This window comes from Mobula birostris, chromosome 13 (assembly GCF_030028105.1).
Source record: "Mobula birostris isolate sMobBir1 chromosome 13, sMobBir1.hap1, whole genome shotgun sequence".
NCBI classification, from domain to species: Eukaryota; Metazoa; Chordata; class Chondrichthyes; order Myliobatiformes; family Myliobatidae; genus Mobula; species Mobula birostris.
Window position 1 is genome coordinate 83,083,690 of NC_092382.1, and position 22,039 is coordinate 83,105,728.

The window sequence follows — 22,039 nt, forward strand, 5'->3', positions numbered from 1 at the left end:
CTTCAGGGTTGAAATTTCCAGTAGAAGGGGCCATGAATTTAAGATCAGATGGGGATAATTCTAAAGGACATGTGAGGTACAGTTTGTTTTTCAATTTGAGGTTGTGGGTATTTGTCAATTTAACATTATTATTTCGGCCACACTGCGGAATGTACCGTCCTTAGCAAAGTGGGCAAAAGGATTCACTCCCCGGATTACCCCATCCCGGGACTGGTGTCCCATGAGCACTGCCTCTGGGCTCTTACTGTCTGTGTAATTACCCAGGGCATCACTTGGGGGCGCTCTCCGGACTGAACATACATCGGAGGCAGTTCCGCTGATCCGGAGGTGGAATTACGTCTCTGGAACTGACTCTGACGTCACAGAGCGCGCTGCTGGAGACGGGGTCCGTCAGAAACTTTGGGAATTAAATCTGTCACGGTCCATTAAAGGCGCGGGGGAGGGGGTGGGCGGAGAGTCTGTCAAACTGTGGGTGGGGATGTGCACACATTCAGATGTTCACAGTATCAGACTCAGTCCGGATCTGAGTTCCTGCAGAGACTTCAGTTCCTCTTCCCCGGTCCAACTGATCCGATTGTCCCACAGCCTGAAACAGATGGAAGAGTGAAGAGGAAATAACAAATTACACAACAGTGTCAGCAACAGAGGACTAGGGTTAATGTTTCAACAACATTCACAGACAAACACAAGCGGAAACCCGGCGGATCCGCTGATATTTTATGACATTGAATATGAACACAATCACTCACCAGATCCGCTCCAGATTCGGGAGGGCCAGTATGAGGCGGCGAAGAGCGGGGACAGATTGGTCTGTGAGCGAGTTTGATCCCAGATCCAGCTCTGCCAGTGATTGGGTTGCACTGAGAGCGGAGACGAGATCATCGACACCAGCATCAGTGAGACCGACCTTGTACAACCTGGAGATGAGGGAGTGAGGGTGAAGGACACCGAGAGACAGTGGACGCTATGAATCTCGAATGTTGACCAATTAGACAATTACTGATCACATTAATGTTCAGCGTCAGACACCCAGTGACTGTAAAGACAATCTCCCACAGTCTTACACTTACCACAGTTTCTGCATTTTACACTCCGAGTTCGTCAGAGCCTCAGACACCAGTTTCACCCCTGAATCTCCTAGTTCATTTTCATTCAGGTTCAGCTTCGTCAGTGAAGGGTTTGTGCTGAGAGCGGAGGCAAGATGCTTGGCACCAGAATCTGTGAGACCGACATTGCTCAGCCTGTGGATGAAAGGGAGAGTGTGGGTAAAGGCCACAGAGAGACAGGAGACGGTAGAAATTCCCAGTGTTTATCAGTAATACAATTACTGATCACCTTAATGTTCAGTGTCAGATACCCAGTGACTATAACCGCAATATCCCTTTCTGACACTTACCATAGTGTCTGTATTTTACACTCTCGATTCCTCAGAGCTGCAGACAGCAGTTTCACTCCTGAATCTCCCAGTTTATTCATCCCAAGCCTAAACACAAACAGACAAATTGATGAACAAATTGATTCAGACAGTGGTTCTGAGGGAATTCCTCTCACCCGGTATTTCAGGAAACATTAAACCCTTCAGTAAATCACTGACCAATTCACATGACTGTCAATGTCCCTCACTGCCCAGCTCCGAATGTTAGTAATTTAGCCTGTCGGTGTGACTCTGTAAACTTTCTATATTCTGTCTCAGTCCCCGACGTTAGGAAAAAAATCCTGACGAGATGGTAGAAAGCTGCAGCGTTGAAGGGCTGGAAAAAGTCCCACAGGGAGGAAGAGTTGTGGATGAGAACGTGTCCATGGGAGATGGTGGAAGAAAAGCCCGCCAGGGCAAAAGGGATAGGCAGAGTAATCCCACAGGAGGAAGGGAGATGGGGAATAGAGATACCACGGGAAGGAAGGGGAATAGAGAAGAAAGATGCCACAGAAGGAAGGGAGATGGGAAAGAGATATCCCCACAGGACGAGGGGGGTGGAGAAGAGGGATTCCATGGGAGGACGGGAAATGGAGAAAAGAAATCCCACAGGAGGAAGGGGGATGTGGAAGACAGATGCCACAGGAGGAAGGGGGATGGAGTGGATAATTACCACAGGAGGAAGGAGAATGGAGAAGAGAGATCCCACAGGAGGAAAAATGTATGCAGAGGATAGATCCCAGAGGAGGAAGTGGGATAGGGAAGCGAGATCCCACAATGAAGGAAGATAGGTAAAGAGCCATCCCACAAGACGAAGAGGATATGGCAAAGACAGATCCCATAGGAGGAAAGGGAATGGGGAAGAGAGATCCCATAGGAGGAAAGGGGGATGAAGAAGAGAGATCCCATAGGAGGAAGGCAGATGGGGAAGCAAGATTCCACAACAGGATGTGATGCAGACGTAGATCGCACGGGGAGGGTTGGTCAGAATTGAACCCCACAATTGGAAGAGGTGATGCCCACATGAGTGTTGGGTATCTGGCAGTGAACAAAGTCACACTGTTGGAGTGATCGTGATAGTCACACGCGGGGAGAGGGGTTGGGAAGGATAATCTCGGGTATTTCTCTCCCTCTCACTGGGACATTCCTCTGATCCTCTCTTGTACTTCATCGGGAAGAGGGTGCGCAGATCCGTCACACCTGCTGCAGTCAGTGTCGGTGTCGATGTCAGTGACAGTGAGAAGGAACATTGTCAATTGACGTGTCACATGCAGTGAGAAACACGGCCATTCATGTGATTTACTACCATTAAACCAACGGCCATTGTTCGCTCATCTGAAGTCTCCAACATCTCTATACACGAAACCATAGGGCACTCCCGTTCTTGATTTACTGACCGATTGTCTATTAATTTGTCACAAAAACTCATAATCTGCTTTACCTTTACATTAAAACAAAATAATGAAATACTTTCACAGATCAGACTGAGAAATAAGTGAAGTTACCCCAACTCCTGGCATTTGTGCAGCCCAGGTACCAGCCGCTGGATTCCTTCACACTGAATGTGGCAGCCAACTAGGTCGATATGTTTTATTGTATCACAGAGTCCGATGACATGAGACAGGACCGCACAGTCAATCGGGGTCAGTGTCATTCTACTGAATGAAAGTGTTTCCACAGATTCCAGTGCGGCCTGAGCCAGCCCACAATTCTGAGACTCAAACAGGTAGTGCAGTGTGTTCAGGAGGCTCCTTTTACCAGCTTCACTCCTCGTGTTTCCACTCTGGCGTTTAACCTCCTCCCTCACCCAGTCAATCACCCGGCAGGTTGTTTGACGGGGAAATGGTCCCAGAAACTCCTCCAGGCCCCGAGCTGTCATTGGAGAGGAGAGGCCAGCAACAAAACGGAGAAACACCTCAAATCGGCCATCTGTTGTGTTGTGGGCTTCAGTGAGGAATTTCAGGATATCCCCGGGATGTGGATTCATAAACTGTGCGAGTGCCGCTACAAACTCCTGGATGGTGAGGTGTGGGAATGTGTACACCACACATCGGGGAGAATCCTCTCTCTCCAAAAGCTCCATTAAGAACCCAGACAAGAACTGGGAAGGCTTCAGATTGTAGTTGATTAAATCTCCATTTGTAAATACAATCTTCTTGTCAAACACACCTCTGAAGGCCATCTGACCAACCCTGAGTAACACGTCACGGGGGTTCTCAATCTCACGGCCGTGGTTTTTCAGGATGTTGTAAATATAGTAGGAATAGAGTTGGGTTATGGTCTTGGGAACTCGCTGGGGGTCCCTGTCTCTTTTTGCGAAGAAGGGTCCCAGTGCCAGAGCGAGGATCCAGCAGTAGGAGGGATTGTAGCTCATGGTGTACAGGATCTCGTTCTCCTCCACATGTTTGAAAACAGCTTCTGCTACCGTCTTATCTTCAAAATGCCTCATGAAATATCCCTTCCGTTCTTCATCGACAAATCCCAGGATTTCAGCCCAGACATTGATTTCTGCCTTTTCTAATAAATGTAACACAGTGGGTCGGGTGGTCACCAGTACTGAACACCCTGGCAGCAGCTTGTGCTGGATTAAACTGTACACAATATCCGACACTTCACACCACCACTCGGGATCTGGGCACTTGTGCTGAGGTTCTGTATCTCTCCGACTGTCAGCAAAATCAATTTTATGTTTGAATTCATCCAAGCCATCGAATATAAACAGCAATCCCTCTGGGTTTTTCCAAACCTCTCTCAGGAAATTCCCAAAGTAAGGATACTGATCCAAAATCAGTTCCCTCAGGTTTACTCTGCAGTTAATGGAGTTTAAATCCCTGAATTTGAAACTGAAGACAAACTGGAATTGTTGGTATATTTTCCCCGTGGCCCAGTCATAAACAATCTTTTGCACCATTGTTGTTTTCCCTATCCCCGGGACTCCAGCCAATGCTGCCGAACTCCCAGATTTGCATTTACTTTGGGAAAAGCTGCTCTGGAACAACTGATCAGTCCGGAGTTTTTCCAGCTCTCTGCGGAGATGTTGTTTTCTCCACTCCTCGTGGTCTCTGCCTCTCGCCAGCAGCTCGTGTTCCACCAGTCTCCGATCACGAATAGTAGAAATGACCGTGATCTCAGCGTATCGATCAACCAGCTGGAAAACATTCACCTTCTCCGTCATCAGGATCGTGTTCACGCTCAGTGTTTCGGTTTGTGCCCGCAGAGTCTCCTTGTGTTTCTGTTGAACATCTTCCATGGGAACAGAGAAAGAGTCAAAATGTTAGACGCCTCAACTCAGAATTTAGTAAACAACAAATAGTGCAGCACAAAGCTCTTGTATCAATTTAATTTATCAGAATATGTTCATACACTAAAGTAAATTTGGTTGCAGTGAATCAGAATTGTGACGAAAAACCAAGTTATCAGAAGATTGATGCTGATGAGAGAGATAAGGGGAACAATGGAGAAACATTCAAAATGCTAATAAGAGAGAAGAGCGAGATTAAAGAGAAAGAAAGACATTTCAGATATTGACAGATCGATTGCTTTGAACCTGAACTGTTTGAAGTTTAATGGACAGGCGATACCCCAGCAGGGGGATAAAAAGAACAGGTTTGCTAAGGCACGACACACACCACGAGATCACGAGATAACGAGACCCTGGAAGAGCGGTGTGCCCCCACAAGTTGGTTAAAGTTGGAGGTCTGGTTCGAGGGAACCGACCATAGACTGACAGGGTGAAAAGGAACGATCGGCGGGAACCTGGTGTGTGTGCCCGCCCTTGCCTGGGTGCCGGGTTCACCGCGGAAGAACGGTCGTATCCAGAACGGAGGGATCACAGTCGGTGACCACAGAAGACATAAATGGGTTCGCCCGAAAGCTAACTGCGAAGAACATCAAAGGTCTGTTTGAATCAAAATTTGCATTCTCTCTCTCTCTCCAACAGCACAACAGCGATTACTGCAAACTGTACTAAGCTGAACTGAACTCTGCGTCACTTGAGACTGATCATTTTACCCCTAGACTGCGATAGAACTTGGCTGATTCCTGTTACCCTAGTTCTGTGTACACGTGTGTATTATCATTGCTAACCTGTTTCATTTACATCCTTACGATTAGAGTACTGTGTTACTTATTTCTTTAATAAAACTTTATTAATTTCTGTTAAACCAGACTCCAACTAAGTGGTCCATTTCTGCTGGTTTGGCAACCCAGTTACGGGGTACGTAACAGAATAAAACAAAAGAAACCTACTGCATGTCGATCAGCAACGTTGTAGGGGTGGTGGGGGTCAGCTGTCAAGGTCTCGCAAAGCTGACTCAGACAATCAGCGTTTCTAATCAAACATAAATAATTTATTCACCCTACTATACCACGGATGCTGGACAACTCACCGAGATCATCCAGAAGAATGTCCGGGCCTGCAGATCTGCAGTCTCATGTCCACTAAACAGTATACACGGGAAATACTCAGCAGGACAGGGAGAATAAAAACATAGAGACATAGAAAACCTAGAGAACAATACAGACTCTTCAGCCAACAATTCTGTGCCGAACATGTCACTACCTTAGAATTACCTAGGCTTTATCCATAGCCCTCTACTTTTCTCAGCTCCATGTCGCCATCCAGGAGTTTCTCAGAAGACCCTACCGTTTCCGCTTCCACTAACGTCGCCGGCAGCCCATTCCACGCACTCACCACTCTCTGCGAAAGAAAACTTACCCCTGACATCTCCTCTGTACCTACTTCCAAGCGCCTTAAAACTATGCGCTCTCGTGCTAGCCATTTCAGCCCTGGGGAAAAGCTTTTGACTATCCACTCGATCAATGCCTCTCATTATCTTGTACACCTCTATCAGGTCACTTCTCATCCTCCGTCGCTCCAAGGAAACAAGTCCGAGCACACTCATACTGTAAGGCATTCTACCCAATCTAGGAAACATCTTTGTAAATCTCCTCTGCACCTTTTCTATGGTTTCCACGTCCTTCCTGTACTGAGGCGACCAGAATTGAGTACAGTACTCCAAGTGGACTCTTACCACTGTCTTGTATAGCTGTAATATTACATCTTGGTTCTTAAAATCAATCCCACGACTGATGAAGGCCAATGCACCATATGCCTTCTTAACCACAGAGTCAACTTACATTGCAGCTTTGAGTGTCCTATGAACTCGGACCCCAAGATCCCTCTGATCCTCCACACTTCCAAGAATCTTACCATTAATGCTATATTCTGCCATCATATTTGCCCTAACAAAATAAACCATCTCACACTTATCTGGGTTAAACTCTATTTGCCACTTCTCAGCCCAGTTTTGCATCCCATCAATGTCTCGTTGTAATCTCTGACAGCCCTTCACACTATTCACTACACCCTCAAACTTCGTGTCGTCAGCAGATTTACTAAACCATCCCTCCACTTCCTCATCCAGATCATTTATAAAAATCACGAACAGTAGGGATCCCAAAACCGATCCCCAAGGCACACCACTGCTCTGGAGAAAGGGAGAGAGTGGATGCTACAGATCTATTATTCAAATTGAACTAAAATTTTGAAAAGCAGGATCATTTCCAATCCCGGTAGCATCTGGTAAACCTCTCTTCTCCGAGTTCTCCAGATCCTTCCTGTAATGGACCGACAGAATTGAACCAATTCTCCAAGTGCAGCCAAACCAAAGTTTTATACATCTGTAACCTAAAGCTTCGATAGACTTAGTGCTCCGTACAATGAAGTGAACTATGTGATCGTATCTTCTTCATTTACCTGTGTTGTCACACCTAGCGAGCTACGGACATTGACAACAAACTCCCTCTGCACCTCAATGATGTTAGCGTCTGCCAGCTACTTTAAACATCCCCCATACCTTCACACTTTTCTGGATTAAACTCCATCTGCTATTTGCCCACTCGCCTCTGCAACTGATCTATACCCCACTCAACGGCTGTGAAGGCGGATGAAGGCTGCAACAAATCCACCAGCTCCAATCGTCGTGGTTTCCATGCCATTGGAATCAGTTGGTTGATTTGTGAAGTATTGTGTGCTTCTTGGAGTGCAACATCAAGTATTCGTTAAACAAATTCACGCACAGGCGTCTTCGCTCTGGGGACCTCTTCTTCAGAATGAAGACCATCATCCTCGACCTCGAGGGATAGCCACGACGATACCCCACTGGACTCTTTGAGACTCTTCTTCCCTCTCCATTACTCATTGTCTCACCTCAGCTTCAGAAACCATATATTTCATTTGCAGACTAAATTCACAACATTTCCCATCACCGTCACGGGACGGTGACAAACTATGCTCTAATCCTCTTTGCAACATGCCGGTTCGAAATTCTGATCAGCTGATATATATCGACTCTCACCAGACGGAGATTTGCCCTGTAACAGTTGCTCCTCACCTGACTTCTACCATTTAATCTGCCTTCCCCAATTTAACATCCCCACCCTGTGTATCACCTAAGCTGCAGACCTCTCTTTATTCATAACCATCTCAGAACTTGAGTTGTGTTCATTGTTCCCGAAACCTCTCCCACTGAAACCCGAGCCCGTCCTGAAATAAGGGATAGCCGATGTCAATGTAGGACCTGGTCTGGATGAGGTGTGGGAAAGTTACTTGCAGTGAAAGTACACCTGAAGAATGTGAAACCTCACGGTATGTCAGGATCCTGACAGGAGTGTGCGGGACCTCAGAGTGTTCCGGAGCCTTGTAAAGTAGTTAAAGGGTTTCACATTGTGTGACGGCTCTTGCAGGAGTGTGTGGCATCTCGCAGCGTGTAGGTAGACGGCAACAGGCTTGTGGAGTCTCGCAGCGTGTCAGCCCCTGCCAGGGGTGTGTGGTGTCTAGCGGTGTGTCAGTACCCTGCCAGAGATGTGCAAAGTTTCACAGCGCATTAGGATCCTGCCAGGGGTGTGTGGGGTTTCCAAATAACAGGTATACTCTACATAGGGGTTTATTGTGTAACGGATCTTGAAAATGACATTTTAGTCTTCACCATGTATCTGGGGCCAGCAAATACTGTTTATATCATCTTCTTAGAGAGTTGAGAGTTCTGAGGAAAACAGCGGTGATCTGGCGCTAAACGATGCAGGCATGTTTTCTCAGTAGCCATTCATTCAACGTATTCGAGTGAGACAGGGAACGTAGGAAAGCATGGATTGTATAAACAGTTACATTAGAGAATGGCAAACTAGTAGAGAAGTTGTTCTTCAAAGATCCAGGGGAGTATCTATTGCATGTTCAGAAGTGGTTACCTAGAGTGCCAGGATTTAGGTGTTTCAGAAAGAACAGGGAGGAAGACAAAAGGGGTGGGCGTGGCACTGCTGATCAGAGATAATGTCACGGTTGCAGGAAAGGAGGAAGTTATGGAGGGATTGCATACTGAGTCTCTGTGGGTGGAAGTTATAAACAGGAAGAGGTCAATAACTCTACTGGGCGTTTTTTTATCGACCACCCAATAGTAACATGGACATCGAGCAGCAGCTGGGGAGACAGATTCTGGAAAGATGCAAGAATAACCAGGTTGGCGTGGCGGGAGGTTTTAATTTCCAAAATATTGATTGCAATCACCCTAGAGCAAGGGCTTCAGATGAGGTGGAGTTTGCTAGGTGTATTCAGGAAGGTTTCCTGATATAATATGTAGATAAGCCTACAAGAGGAGAAGCTGTACTTGATCTGGTATTGGGAAATGAACCTGGTCAAGTGTCAGATCTCTCAGTGGAATAGTATTTTGGAGATAGTTATCACAATTCTGTCTCCTTTACCATAGCATTAGAGCGGGGTAGGAACAGACAAGTTAGGAGTGAGGAGAAATATGAAGTAATTGGGCAGGAACTTGGAATCATAAATTGGGAACAGATGTTCTCAGGGAAATGTATGGCAGAAATGTGGCAAACGTTCAGGGGATATTTGCGTGGCATTCTGCATAGGTGCGTAGGGTACAGGAACCGTGGTGTACAAAAGCTGTTGAAAATCTCGTCAAGAAGAAAAGAAAAGCTTACGAAAGGTTCAAAAATCTAGGCAATGCTAGAGACCTAGAAGATTATAAGGCTAGCAGGAAGGCGCTTAAGGATGAAATTAGGAGAGCCAGAAGGGGCCATGAGAAGGCCTTGGCGGGAAAGATTAAGGAAACCACCCAAGGCATTCTACAAGTATGTGAACAGCAAGATGATAAGAGAGAATAGGACCAATCAAGTGTGACAGTGGAAAACTGAGTATGGAACCGGAAGAGATAGCAGAGGCTCCTAGTAAGTACTTTGCTTCAGTATTCACTACGGAAAAGGATCTTGGCGAGCATACAGACATGAAGAAAGAGGACGTGCTGGAGCTTTTGGATAAGTCTCCGGGACCAGACGAGGTGCACCCCAGGTTACTACGGGAGGCGACGGAGCAGATTGATGAGCCTCTGGCAACTATCAACGCATCATCAATCGGGACAGGAGAGGTTCCAGTGGGTTGTAGGTTTGTAGATGTTGTTCCCTTATTCAAGAAAGGGAGTAGAGATTGCACCGGAAATTATAAACCAGTGAATCTTACTTCAGGAATTGGTAGACCGATGGAAAAGACACTGAGAGGCAGGATTTATGAACATTCGGAGAGGCATAATATGATTAGGAATAGTGAGCATTGTTTTATCAAAGGCATGTCGTGCCTTACGAGCCTGATTGATTTTTTTTGAGGATGTGACTAAACACATTGATGAAGGTAGAGCAGTAGATGTACAGTATAATGGATTTTAGCAAGGCATTTGACATGGTACCCTATGCAAGGCTTATTGAGAAAGTACGAAGTCATACGATCCAAGGGGACATTGCTTTGTGGATGTAGAACTGGCTTGCCCACAGAAGGCAAAGTGTGGTTGTAGGTGGTTCATATTCTGCATGGAGGTCGATGACTCAGGGATCTGTTCGAGGTCCCTTTCACTTTGTGATTTTTATCATTGACCTGGATGAGGAAGTGGAGTAATGGATTAATACATTTGCTGATGACACAAAGCTTGGGAGAGTTGTGGATAGTGTGGAGGGCTGTCAGAGGTTACAGCGGGACATCAATAGGATGCAAAATTGGGCGGAGAGATGGCAGATGGAGTTTAACCCAGATAAGCGTGAGGTGGTTTATATTGGTAGGTCAAATATGATGGCAAAATATAATATCAATGGTAAGCCTTTTGGCGGTGTGGAGGATCGGAGGGATCATGGGGTCCGAGTCCACAGTACACTCAAAGCTGCTGCGCAGGTTGACCCTGTAATTAAGAAGGTATACGGTGCATTGGCCTTCATCAACCGTAGGACTGAGTTTAAGAATCGAGATGTAATGTTACGACTACATAGGACTCTGGTCAGACCCCACCTGGAATACTGTGCTCAGTTCTGGTCACCTCAGTACAGGAAGAATATGGAATATATAGAAAGGGTGCAGAGGGGATTTACAAGGATGTTGCCTGGATTAGGGAGCATGCATTTTGAGAAGAGGTTGAGTGAACTCGGCCTTTTCTCTCGGGAGGATGAGAAGTGACCTGACAGAGGTGTACAAAATAATGAGAGGCACTGATCGTGTGGATAGTCAGAGGCTTTTTCCCAGGGCTGAAATGGCTAGCATGAGAGGACATAGTTTTAAGGTGCTTGGAAGTAGGTAAAAAGGAGATGTCAGGGGTAAGTTTTTTACGCAGAGAGTGGTCAGTGTTTGGACTGGTCTGCCGGTGGTGGGAATGGGTACGATAGCGTCTTTTAAGAGACTCCTGGATAGGTACATAGAGCTTCGAAAAATAGAGGGCTATGCGTAAACATAGGTAATTTCTGAAGTAACTGACATTACTCAATGTTAGGCGCAGCATTGAGGGCCGATGGGCCTGCATTGTGTTGTAGGTTTTCTACATATCTATATTTCTAAGTCAGTGTGAGAATTCTACAGCTGTATCTGTTCCCTTGGCAAGCAGCATGAAGAACATTGAAGAATAATTTTGCAGGCAATTTGTAGAGATATACTAAGTCAGTGGTGCAAGGAAACTGAGGGGTTTTGGTGGCAGAATATGGACCGAAACAATAATTACGGAAGTGACAGAGACTGAGAGGTCTTTCTAAAGTTCCTAATTAGCCTATCTCAGGTCCTATAAGAACAATAACATATTTGGAATTTGTTCTTGGAAATGAGAGACGCTGAACCAGGACACTGGCAGGGATTCCTCATGTTTCTGATGAAGACTTTCGAATACTGAGATACAACATTGGCTACTGTAAGATTAATAACTGTTGCAATATCTGTCTTTCCTTCGCCCTCTCCTCTGTTAGATGTGCAGTTGGATGATACAACACTGTCTGTGAATATGAAGCTTTTCGGACTCTGAGCACTTGCACTGCCCAGGGCTCCATTTTCACAGACACAATGTGCTTATGGATGAAGTGAGCTTCTCATCAGTCTGGAGCATGTAATTTATCTCAACATTTTTTTTATCGATTTCTTCAGTTCTTCTCAGTTTCCTCGCCGCATTAACACAACACTGGGTTTCTCTGACCTAATTGACAGCTCTTACCCGTCCACAGTTTCCATCACACACCACAGGCAGACATGAATTTCAGTTCTGTAGATTTTTCAACCCTCACTGTCCCCCCACCCTACCCTCACCTCCACTGTCTCCTGATGGACTTCCCACTGTTTGCATTAAGAGAGTACAGATATAAACAGACTGGGTTGCAGTTGCTTTTTTGGGATTGGACAGGTTAGTTGGAATATGGCCTGGTTTTCTGTTTAAAGGGAAGCTGTTGCTGGTATTCTGTGACTAGAACTTCAATCGATGTCCAACTTGAAGAACTGATTATCTGCGGGGACTGACGGAGTTTAGAGAAATGAATTAGGATGAGGGATGTTCGGCAGTGGGGAAGGGGGAGAGAGGCAGGTAGGGTGAGGTTTCGACCTTTTGGGGTGTAGAGGTTTCCCAGATTTCCCCTCCACCGGATTGCTCCTTCGTATGCTCTGACCCCGGTGGAAGCAGCTGTAGTTCCAGGCACCAGAGAGGAGTCACCCCTTTCCTCAAGTCCCGACTCTCAGCCTCGTTCCTCATTATGTCCTCTGAAAACTCTTCCTCCAGGAGACGATGTTTCTATGTGCCTTAGTATGTACTGTGTCACAGTGATGACATTTACCTGGTCAAACCCCCATGACTCATCAACATGACCGTTCTGCGCAAGTGTCAGCGGTTGGTGGAAACAGCATTTTCTTCACCTACCTTTCAGCTCACTGGGGATCTCCCGTAAACCTTGAGCGGGGTCTGATCGCTCGTACGGTGCACAACCTGTTTAATTTTAAACAGTTTGGTGAAATCAGATGTGTTGAATTATAAAGTGTGCATTGTTTGAATCCGAATTGACATTAATCTCTACTATTATCTCACCATATTCCTGTATTTCTTTAAGTATTTTGTCCAACTTTGGGACGCCATTCCGCATTTTCACAAACGATTCCCACATCACCCTCCGGGCGCGGGAGCCTCTCTCAATCACCAGGCTCAAGAGGAGTTTAGAACCATCCACCAACTCTCCCTTATCAGCGAGATCAGAGATTTTCTGTGAGGTGCAGAAATGAACATATTGGGGACTGCCAGATTCACAGAGAATGCGAAGTAAGCGATGTTCCCTTTATCGGGATCACACGGCCAGATGCCGATCCTCTCTGGAGATGGGCTGTACATTCAGAGCAGAGAACAGAGAGGGGCATTCACCGTGAACCTGGCCCACCAGTCAATGAGATCCTGGCTGGTCTGTGACCACTTTGTTACAATGATTCCAACCCATAAATAATTCCTCATCAGATTTGACAGTCAATAAGAAATCATAAAATATGATTTATCATAAAGCAGATGAACAAAGAAGTCAAGAAGCTTTTTTTATAGCACGTGTTCAGTCTCAGAGAAGTTACAGAAAAGATGATGCGATTAATCTTCTCAGTCTGCCAGTATCCAACATGACGGCGACTGGCACCCACTGTATTTCCATTTTCTTTTCTGGTGGCGTTTCTTCAGTGATTACATCACAACATCACAACATGGTAGTGTACCACGCAAGACACAGTTTGCAGTTACAAATTATAACACAAGCACCTCCACCCAAACGAGAACACTGTCGAGCTCCTGTGACACCCACAGGTGATGCCCAGGTTTTCACTGAAATCCTACGGTCACGCTCTGCGATCGTCCTAAACCGAAATACCGTATCATATTTCTATTTAATGTCCATTATGTTAAGCCTATACAACAGTTACCCGCTTCCCTCGCTGTGAAAATGAGCAATCACCCACCAGCCCGGGGGATATTTTCACCCCTTTTCTGTCATCGGTGCAGATTCATAATTTTGTGATTGTACAGGGCATGCAAAATTTGGGCACCCCTGGTCAAAATTTCTGTTACTGTGAATCGTTAAGTGAGTAGAAAATGAACTGATCTCCAAAAGACATGAAGTTAAAGATGAAACATTCTTTTCAACATTTTAAACAAGATTAGTGTATTATTTTTGTTTTGTACAATTTTAGAGTGAAAAAAAGGAAAGGAGCACCATGTGAAAGTTTGGACACCCCAAGAGATTTGAGCTCTCAGATAACTTTTACTAAGGTCTCAGACCTTAATTAGCTTGTTAGGGCTATGGATTGTTCATAATCATCGTTGGGAAAGACCAGGTGATGCAAATTTCAGAGCTTTATAAATACCCGGAATCTTCAAACCTTGTCCCAACAATCAGCAGCCATGGGCTTCTCTAAGCAGCTGCCTAGCGCTCTGAAAATTAAAATAAATGATGCCCACAAAGCAGGAGAAGGCTATAAGAAGATAGCAAAGCGTTTTCAGGTAGCCGTTTCCTCAGTTCATGAGGTAATTAAGAAATGGCAGTTAACAGGAACGGTGGAGGTCAAGTTGAGGTCTGGAAGACGAAGAAAGCTTTCAAGAGAACTGATCGTAGGATTGCTAGAAAGATAAATCAAAACCCCGTTTGACTGGAAAAGACCTTGAGGAAAGTTTTGCAGACTCTGGAGTGGTGGTGTACTGTTCTACTGTGCAGCGACACCTGCACAAATATGACCTTCATGGAAGAGTCATCAGAAGAAAACCTTTTCTGCGTCCACAAAATTCAGCGTCAGAAGTTTGCAAAGGAACACTTAAACAAGCCTAGTGCATTTTGGAAACATGAAGTTGAAATAGAACTTTTTGGCCGCAATGAGCAAAGGTATGTTTGGAGAAAAAAGGGTGCAGAATTTCATGAAAAGTACAGCTCTCCAACTGTTAAGCACGGGGGTGGATCGATCATGCTTTGGGCTTGTGTTGCAGCCAGTGGCACGGGGAACGTTTCACTGGTAGAGGGAAGAATGAATTTGATTAAATACCAGCAAATTTCTGGAAGCAAACATCACACCGTCTGTCTTCTACAACAGGATAATGATCCTAAACACACCTCAAAAATACAAAATGGACTACCTCAAGAGGTGCAAGCTGAAGGTTTTGCCATGGCCCTTTCAGTCCCCCGACCTAAATGTCATCGAAAATCTGTCGATAGACCTCAGAAGAGCAGTGCACGCAAGACGGACCAAGAATCTCAGTAAACTAGAAGCCTTTTGCAAGGACGAATGGGCGAAAATCCTCCAAACAAGAATTCAAAGACCCTTAGCTGGCTACAGAAAGCGTTTATATAATGTGATATTTGCCAAAAGGGGTGTTACTGAGTACTGACCATACAGGGTGCCCAAACTTTTGCTTCGGGCCCTTTTCCTTTTTTGTCATTTTAAAACTGTAAAAGATGGAAATTTAAAAAAAAAAAAAAAACACTTGCTTAAAATATTAAAGAAATGTGTCATCTATAACTTTATGCCTTTTGGAAATCAGGTCATCTTTTACTCGCTTAACTATTCACAGTAACAGAAATTTTGACCAAGGGTGCCCAAACTTTTGCATGCCACTGTATATTCAGTATTTATTTCCCAGTTGTTCATTTATCTGCTTTAATATCCGATGAGTCAGATTTTGGACACCTATGATGTGTGAACATTCAAACCCATTCTCTCGCTCACTTACCCGATGTTCCTCTTCACTGAACTGATTCTCGAACGTTAACGCCAGGCTCATTCCGTGCACCACTCCTTCCATCGCCTGCTCCAGCCTGTCCCGGTAGAAGTCAATCAACTGCAGAAGCTTGAAATCGTTCCAGTTTGCCAGGAGCTCGGTGATTACTGAGCTCGGACCTGTGGAGCGAAGCGAAGGAAACTAAAGACATTATCGAACCTTTATTGCTCAACATCTTTCCATCTAGAACCTAAGGTCGGTGCACCATGTTACCAAACACAATCAGAAATAGACACACACAGGTGTTACCATTTTGAAGCACAAATCAGGGAAGGACTTACACAGCGAAAGACATGGCACTGAGAAATATAGAGCCAACTCCAAGGAATTTAATTAATTGATAGTGGCGTCACGTGGAGACAGGGTATTAAAGAGAGTCCTGGAACATTTAATTTTGTTAACCTAGCTACTGAGTAGAGAAATTGGAGCTGTATGAGTCGTTCGTGAGGTCTTGTTTGGAGTATTGCGTGCAGTTGCACCTTAGATCGACTTCAGTATATTTCAATTCTCATTAATCCCACCTGCATTTACCTACTTCTTGAGCTGAATGAATGGTTTGAGGTGGTTAACATTACACAGGTCTGTGAAAGTAGAAGTTAAAACGAAGATTAGGAACAGTATTTTGCTTAGCCTGACATCAGTGATGTGAACAATTCTCGGCCATTGTAGAAGCTGTATCAGGAGAAAATTCAAAAGGCCTAACAAATTCAACAATGCTTTGTGAAACAGAAATCACACTGGCTTAACCCCTTGCAATACTTTTGAGGATGCAACTAGCAGAATATATAAGGAGAGACCAGTGAATGTAGAATATTAGGATTTTCAGTAAAATCACGTATTACAGATTATCAGGCAAGCGTAAACCACGAGGGGTTGCGGATAAAGTAATGATACGGACACGAATTTGTTGGTCGAATTACATAGATTAGGCATAAATTGATTGTTTTCCGAATGGCAATGAGTGAAGGGTGGTACCACCGGAATCAATGCCAGGACCCGAGTTATTCAGAAAGGCTATTTCCACGAGGAAAATAAATGAAACATCTCCATGTTTCCGAATGACCTAAATCTGGATGGAAGGCGAGAATCGAAGAGACAGGCTGCCGACAGATTTAATCTTCTCTGGGAAGTTGAGAAATACCTGGCAGATACAATACGAATAACAAATATACGACTGGCCACTTTGCTGCGTACCCGGGTGTTTTTCTGATGTTGACGCCACTGAGTCTCGTCCCTCGCCGGCTCCATCAGCCATTGTGAAGACGGGTGTTAACAGATTCTGGTTCTCTGCAAGAAACAAAATCAAGAGTAGGGTCAAGTATTAATTTAGGTATAAAGGAGGAAGCTGATATGCGTACCGAACAACATACTGCCAAAAACATAGTCCTTTCCAATGAAATCATGATATGGCTTGATCCTTCTGCACACACCCAGACAACTTCTGGAAGATACTTTATGGCCGGATGACTGGATGAGATGCCCGTGCTTTTCCAGGCAATCCCGTGACATGAGCAAGAGTGAGGTGTCACACTGGCTTGTCAAGTCAACAGAATGGCAATGCAGGTTGGAGGTCCTGAGCAGGAAACACATACAGCTTGTGCCCTCCGACCACTAGTGGCGCTATGGTGATCAATGGACATCTGGTACAGCAGCGAGTGCTCAAACACTTCTGCTGACCTTGGCACATCTATTCCTCACTTCGCCAAATTGTACACATTTCTCCATCACACCTGATTCTCAGAGTCTCCTTCCATTTTTTTTTAAATTACGAAGTATTGACGTCACTGGCAAGACTACATATCTTGTTTCAGGCAATGTGGAAAGCCAGTCCCGCGTACAGCATCACGACGTCTTGCCTTAAACCACTATATTTTCACTGGCAGGTCTTCAGCGCCTAAGTTGCTGTCAAGATTTATTGGAGCATATCATCTGGTTACCATTGGATCGTTACATCCAATACAGCAAGTTTTACAAAAACATCTTCAAAATAATTTTAAATGCTGGAATTATTCAACAAGACAGACGGTGTAATACTTTTTTTCAGGTCGAGGGACCATAATCAGAATTGAGCCAGTCCACAGCTGTTCCCCAATCTGCTGAAAACTTCCAGTATACTCTGTTTACGTTTCACATTTCCCTCACCGAAGATTTATTTTAATTATTTAATGGATAAGAATTTCCTCAATTGCCTGTAAAAAAAATCCTGCAAAATTAAGCAAGACTATTGGAATACCATTCGATTTCCCTAATGCGACAATCTTCAATGTTTTATTAGATAGAGTACGAAACTAACAGCATGGAGCATAACCTCGATACGTCCCTTATCTCGCTTCATTGCGTCTGCACCCGAGATGACACTCTGACTGCCGAGTGGCAGTCACCGGACCTTGATAAGATCACTGACCTGGGGATCGGGGCGACACGCGGTCTGGGGATAGGGGCGCCGTGCGGACTCGTTGCGGTGGTGTTGGTGTTGTGTGAATAACTCTCCTTGCAGCTCGCAGACAATCAAGGGAGACCCTCATCACAAACAACCGAACAGAGAAATAATACATTTAAGGCCACGTGTTTCTTAGTTACCCGGACAACAATTCGGCAATATCTGAAGTTTATTGAACAGTTGCGTGCAACGGTGAGATAACTGTATTTCATAGGAATACCTTCACCGAAAGTTAGAGAGCAGCACACACAAACTTCTGGAAGAATTGAGCAGATAAGGCAGCTTCTATGGACAGGAATATTACGGTCGACGTTTCAGATCCGGGGCTTTTCATCCGGACGTTGATTCTCTATTCATCTCCCGAGATGCTGCTTGACCTGCTGAGTTTTGTGTGTGTTGCTCTGGATTTCCAACATTCTCAAATTTCTTGTTTTGTGACTAAATATATATTTCTCAGTAACCTACCTTGTACTGGGTCTCCCGATTCGGATCTCTTTGAGTCCGTTATTGTTTTTGTGGGTAAACGTGCACTCCGGAGTAAATATTACTTCCACTTGATAATCAGAAACAAAAAGATGGGTTTGTCAGTCGATACGCTTCTCCACTCCCCCCCCCCCTCCCACCGCACCCCAAGCAGTTACTGTATTCGGTTTTGATCGGATTAGTGAGCTCAGATTAATTCACCGGGACGTCAGCAGTACACCGGACATTCAAAAGTGTCATGGAAGTGAGGTTCCTGCAGCGAAAATTACGACTGAGACGGTACTCAGGAGGCTTAATGGTCTGAGGGTGGATAAATCTCCTGGACCTGATGGAATGCACCCACGGGTTCTGAAGAAAGCAGCTCTAGCGACTGCGGTGGCGTTTACGATGATCTTTCAAGAATCGGTAGATTCTGGCATTGTACCGGGTGAATGGAAAATTGCAAATGTTACTCCGCTACTTAACAAGGGTGGGAGGCAGCAGAAAGGAAACTGTAGACCTGTTAGCCTGATATCAGTGGTTGGGAAGTTGTTGGAATCGATTGTTAGGGATGAGATTACAGCGTACTGGAGCCACATGACAAGACAGGCCAACGCCAGCATCGTTTCCTGAAAGGAAGATCCTGCAGTTCTTTGAAGAAATTACAAGCAGGGTATACAAAGAAGATGCAGTAGAAATGGTGTACTTTGATTTTCAGAAGGCCATTTGACAAGGTGCCGCACATGAGGCTGCTTAGCAAGATAAAAGCCCATGGAATTACAGGGAAGTTACTAGTATGGATGGAGCACTGGCTGGTCGGCAGAAAAAAAAGAGTAGACGGAGGAATGGGTAGTGTTGAGGAAACAGAGAGCATGCAGAGAGACTTAGATATTTAGGGGAATAGGCAATGAATTGGCAAATGAAATACAATGTTGGAAGGTGTATGATCATGCACTTTGGTGGAAGAAATAAACTGGCAAACTGTTATTTACATGGGGAAAGCATTAAAATGCAGGGATGCCAAAAACTTGGGAGTCCTTGTGCAAGATGCCCGAAAGGTTAACCTGCAGGTTGAGTCGGTTGTGAAGAAGGTGAATGCAATGTTGGCATTCATTTCTAGAGGTGTAGAATATAAGAGCCGGGATGTGATGTTGAGGCTCTATAAGGCAATCGTAAGACCACACTTAGAGTATTGTGCAATTTTGGGCTTCTTATGATAGAGAGGATATACTGACATTGAACAGGGTTCAGAAAAGATTCAGTAGAATGATTCGAGGAATGAGAGGGTTACTGTAGGAGGAACGTCTGGAAGCTCTTGGGCTGTATTCCCTGGGGTTCAGGAGAATGAGGGGGGGGGATCTTATAGAAGCATTCCAAATGTTCAAAGGACTGAAAAGATTAGATATGACAAAGTTACTTCCCATTGTAGGGGATGCTAGGGCAAGAGGGCATGACTTCAGGATTAAAGGACGTCCTTTAAAAACTAAAAAAAACTGAGATGCAGAGAAATTACTTTAATCAGAGGGTGGTAAATCTGTGGAAATCCACAAGCGGCTATGGAGGCCAAGTCACTGGGTGTATTTAAGGCAGAGATAGACAGGTTCCTGATTAGCCAGGGCATTAAAGGGTTTGGGGTGAAAGCGGGGGAGTGGGCGTGAGTGGATGAAGTGGAGCCGCGCACGATTGAATGGCGAAGCAGAATGGAGGGGCTGAACGACCTACTTCTGCTCCTATATCTTATGGTTTTATGCCGCGACGCCTGGCACAGAATTGGACCGTTAATTGGCTATGTTTTTGAAAACAGGGGCATCGGGAGTAATTAGGTCCAGATCTCATAAATGCTCATATTAGAGATAGGGGAGGGCCGTCTGAATAGGAAATACAACCATTAGCCACTCTATTCGGTGGATATGTATACCAGCTCGTCAATGCGATCCAGTGAGTCATGTGGCTGCAGCTCAAAACGTAAAAACATGCAGGCATGGTCAATACGTATGAAGGGTGTTCAGGGGAAACTTCAAGATGGGGAACAAAAGTGATCCAAACGTCTTTGACCGTGGGAGGATTGTTGGTGCCAATATCTCAGAAACTATTCAGCTCCTGGAACATTCACGCACAAATTGTTCCGTTTACAGAGAATCGTGCAAAAAACAAAAGCCAAAAAAAAAACAACAAATCAAGTGTGCGAGAACATCGCCCTAATGAGAGAGATCAGGGAGACCGGCCAGGCGGAAACAGGCAGTTATCTGGGCGAGAACCCGCTCTAATGAGAGAGATCAAGGGGATTGGCCAGACTGATTCAGTCTGATAGGAAACCGGCAGCAAATCAAATATGCACAAGTTATAAAAGTAGTGTGCAGTGCAGCATCACTGAACGGGTAACATACCGAGCATTGAACTGGACGAGCAACAGTAGCAGAAGGTCCCGAACATACACTCAGTTTCCACTTCATTAGGTACAGAACGAACATAATAAAGCGCCCACCGTGTCTGCACTTCGGTATGTTTTTGTCAACAGCCAGTGAATTTACTTGGAGAAAGTTTGTATTAAATACCGTTGCCTGCTGTACCCCGTTATTGCTAAAATAAAAAAAAACGCATACAGAAAAAACCAGATCCAACAAGCCGTGTGATTTTAGAGACCGTATTGATCTGGTAGTAACACTAGACGCATTGCCGCGACGAGTGGGCGCATTGAAACACCGTGACTTTTCCCCGTATAGTCTCTCTTCTTACCTTGTGCTCAACTCCTGAGTCTGGTCCCAGCCTATCGAAGCAGCTGAATTTTATTTTGGATCTTTTTGGATCTCCCCCTCCCCCTCCCACTTTCAAATCTCTTACTAGCTCCTTCTTCAGTTAGTCCTGACGAAGGGTCCCGGCCTGAAACGTCGACTGTACCTCTTCCGAGAGATGCTGCCTGGCCTGCTGCGTTCAGCAGAAACTTCGATGTGTGTTGCTTGAATTTCCAGCATCTGCAGATTTCCTCGTGTTTGAGCTGAATTTTATGTGCCCTAACCGTGAGGGAACACACCCTGAGCAAGGGTCAGTTGATAACACGCTCATAAACCTAAACAGCACACTTTTCAGCACGTAACGCCACATCCTGTTCCACAACGCTCATGTTAAAGCATTTGTATCGCTTGAATGCGCATTTCTAACATACGGTTCCAACCCGAGCTACTACGACAGTGCACAATTGCAATGAGTAACTTCCACTGGAAAATTTGATCTGCTCCAGAGAGTGATCACAACCCGCATCCTGGTTCCATTCGGTTGGTGTCGGCGCTTTGATTTATTATTCACCCTGGGCCCAGTTTATTGCCAGACTATAAACTCCAGTGACAGCTCAGGGCAAAGACCGCTGCGTGTTTACTGCACAGGCACCGCAGACGGAAGAACTCTGTTAGGTGTGATCATATATTTTGCCTTTGGAATATATATATTTTTATGAACACTGGATCCTTCCTTTCTCCAGCCTTAACTGCTTTCCCATCGCGTAGACTTGCGCTGATCTTAAAGTTAGCCCGTTTATACAGCCAGCTTTAGCAGTTGTCTGATGGTGGTCTATTGGAATAATGGGCCAGTTGGGGAGAAACATGCTGAGATTACCATTTCCCCCAGATAGCTACGGGT

At 45.1% G+C, this 22,039-nt stretch overlaps 1 protein-coding gene across 1 annotated transcript; it reads right to left on the reverse strand.

Annotated features, from left to right (window-relative positions):
• Window positions 1–405: 405 nt before the first annotated feature.
• On the reverse strand, window positions 406–16,798 carry LOC140207064 (NACHT, LRR and PYD domains-containing protein 3-like). Its single transcript, XM_072275386.1, has 9 exons — window positions 16,699–16,798; window positions 15,457–15,623; window positions 12,796–12,967; window positions 12,631–12,696; window positions 2,920–4,657; window positions 1,397–1,483; window positions 1,071–1,241; window positions 750–917; window positions 406–586 (listed from the first exon to the last, which is right to left on the reverse strand). The coding sequence occupies exons 1-9, from the start codon at window positions 16,757–16,759 to the stop codon at window positions 499–501; spliced, it is 2,718 nt and encodes a 905-aa protein (XP_072131487.1). The 5' UTR covers window positions 16,760–16,798; the 3' UTR covers window positions 406–498.
• Window positions 16,799–22,039: the final 5,241 nt, after the last annotated feature.